The sequence below is a fragment of the Hipposideros armiger genome, unplaced genomic scaffold (assembly GCF_001890085.2).
Source record: "Hipposideros armiger isolate ML-2016 unplaced genomic scaffold, ASM189008v1 scaffold_955, whole genome shotgun sequence".
Taxonomy (NCBI): Eukaryota; Metazoa; Chordata; class Mammalia; order Chiroptera; family Hipposideridae; genus Hipposideros; species Hipposideros armiger.
In genome coordinates, this window is record NW_017732305.1 from 694,936 (window position 1) to 696,833 (window position 1,898).

Genomic DNA, 1,898 nt, shown 5'->3' on the forward strand with positions numbered 1-1,898 from the left:
GCCCTTTCCAGGTTTGCATCCCAACTCAGCTTGCCGCAGGAACAACACGCTTTTCCTCTGTGGTTCCAGCAGAAGCCCAGGGCTCGCATCCTATTGGCTGGTTTCGGTCATGTGCCCCTTTCTAGCCAATCACCGTGAACAGGGTGGTGGGATGTTCCAATTAGCCAGACCTTGGGTCACGTGCTCGCCTCTGGACCTGGAGGGGGATAGAGTCCCCCACCCATACACAGACTCTGAATGGAAAAAAAAACGTGGTTCTCTGAAGGAAAATTGGTGATTTGATTCTTTTCAGGAAGGAGAAGTGGGAACTGGACAGGCCAATGAACGCCCATCTCAGCCCCCAAGGTTCAGGTCTTCACATTCCCACTTTTGGCTGGGGAAACGGAGGCCCAGAAGAATGGGTTTTAAAAAAAAGAAAAAAAGAAAAATGTTCCCAGGGAAATACTGGGTCCGTGCATTTAATTCAAAACGCACTCCATACCCTCTTCCCTTTGCCGTCATGTCCAAAAGCCAGGAGATGAAGAGACGCTGAATTCATTACGGGTGACAGACCCCTGGGGCTCCGTCAGCGCTTCCCAGCCACTGACCTTTCCGTCCCCACTCTGCCCCTTGCTTCACCTCCACCGCGTCCAGCGGACTGTCCACCAGGCGCTCTCCTGGCCCCATTTCCTGGCCAGCGCCCACCCCTTGCCCCCCCACCGGCCTGCCATCACCTCCCTCCTCCCCACTCCCAAAGAGCTCTCTGTGCGTTCAAAAGTAAAATCCAGCATGCTCAAACCTGTGCAGAATTAACGTCCCAGCCGCCTCCTGCACACACCCAGCCGCCCGTCATAAACGCCTGTGCATTGTTGACTCTCTCTGGCCCTGTCAGCCTTCTCTCCGGAGAACACTCGGCATCCTGCCTGACACAGAGGAGGCTGTGAATACATGTCCACAGAAAGGTCAGAAAAGTGAAAACCGGACCGCTAGATGCCTGTCCTTAGGGAAGAATTCCAGACGCATCAAAATCGTTCCCTTCAGTCCCTGGCCTGGTCAGTGATCTCGGGGTCACAGGCAGCCAGGAGGCAGGCCACCAAGGACGGCTAAGACGCGACCCAGCCTGCCTGGGCTCAAGCCCCAGCCCCGTCACTTAGCTGTGCAACTAGGGGTAGCTGCTTCCCCCGCCCATGACCCAGCTTCCTCACCTGCAGAGTGAGAAATCTGATAGAAAGGCATCTACCTTGTGTATTGTGACTATTAAATGAGTTGACACAGGAAAAACAGAACCCGGGCTGGTACCCAGGAGGCGCTGTGGACGTCTCAGCCGTCAGCGTCGCCGTGGAGGTGGAATACCGGCACGCCAGACCTGGCCACGTCCTAACCCCTCCAACGTGTGAAGATGCCACCTTGCGTAGCAAAGGGACTTTGCAGATGTGATTAAGGATCCAGAGATGGAGAGGTGCCCAGAATTGTGCAGATAGTGTAATACGCTGAGCTCAGTGTTATCAGAAGGGTCCTTGTGACAGTGTCAGTGAGCAGGAAGGAATGTGAAGACCCGGACACACTCCCGGGGATGCCTGGTACTCGGGCCAGCGGGACCTAACCTCAGTGAGGCATTCTGTGGGTTTTTCCCTGGTAAGGATAATGCGGGAGCTCACAGCATGCCTACGTCCGTTCTCATTTAAATTACGGTGAATCTCTGGTCTTGATGTGAAACCTGAATGTTTGCTCCCCAGGTTCCTCAACCACCACATCTGGATCTCGAGTCCTGCCCTGTTTCTTTGGGTTCTGTTCTAGGAGGGGGTGGGGCAGGGGCCTAAGAGAAGCACCCCCATACACTCACACCAATGGTCCTCTAACTGGCTCTCTCCCTGCAGGAAGCCGTGGTCAGCACTTGGCTCCAGTTCAGCGACGGCTCG

At 55.2% G+C, this 1,898-nt stretch overlaps 1 protein-coding gene across 1 annotated transcript in view; it reads left to right on the forward strand.

The window, feature by feature from the left end:
* The window catches only part of TMEM132C (transmembrane protein 132C), a 347,110-nt gene that overhangs the window by 309,711 nt on the left and 35,501 nt on the right, over positions 1-1,898 (forward strand). Inside the window, exon 10 of the mRNA XM_019630847.1 lies at positions 1,857-1,893. Coding sequence (XP_019486392.1) covers positions 1,857-1,893 — 37 coding nt within the window. The remainder of the gene's footprint in view (positions 1-1,856; positions 1,894-1,898) is intronic.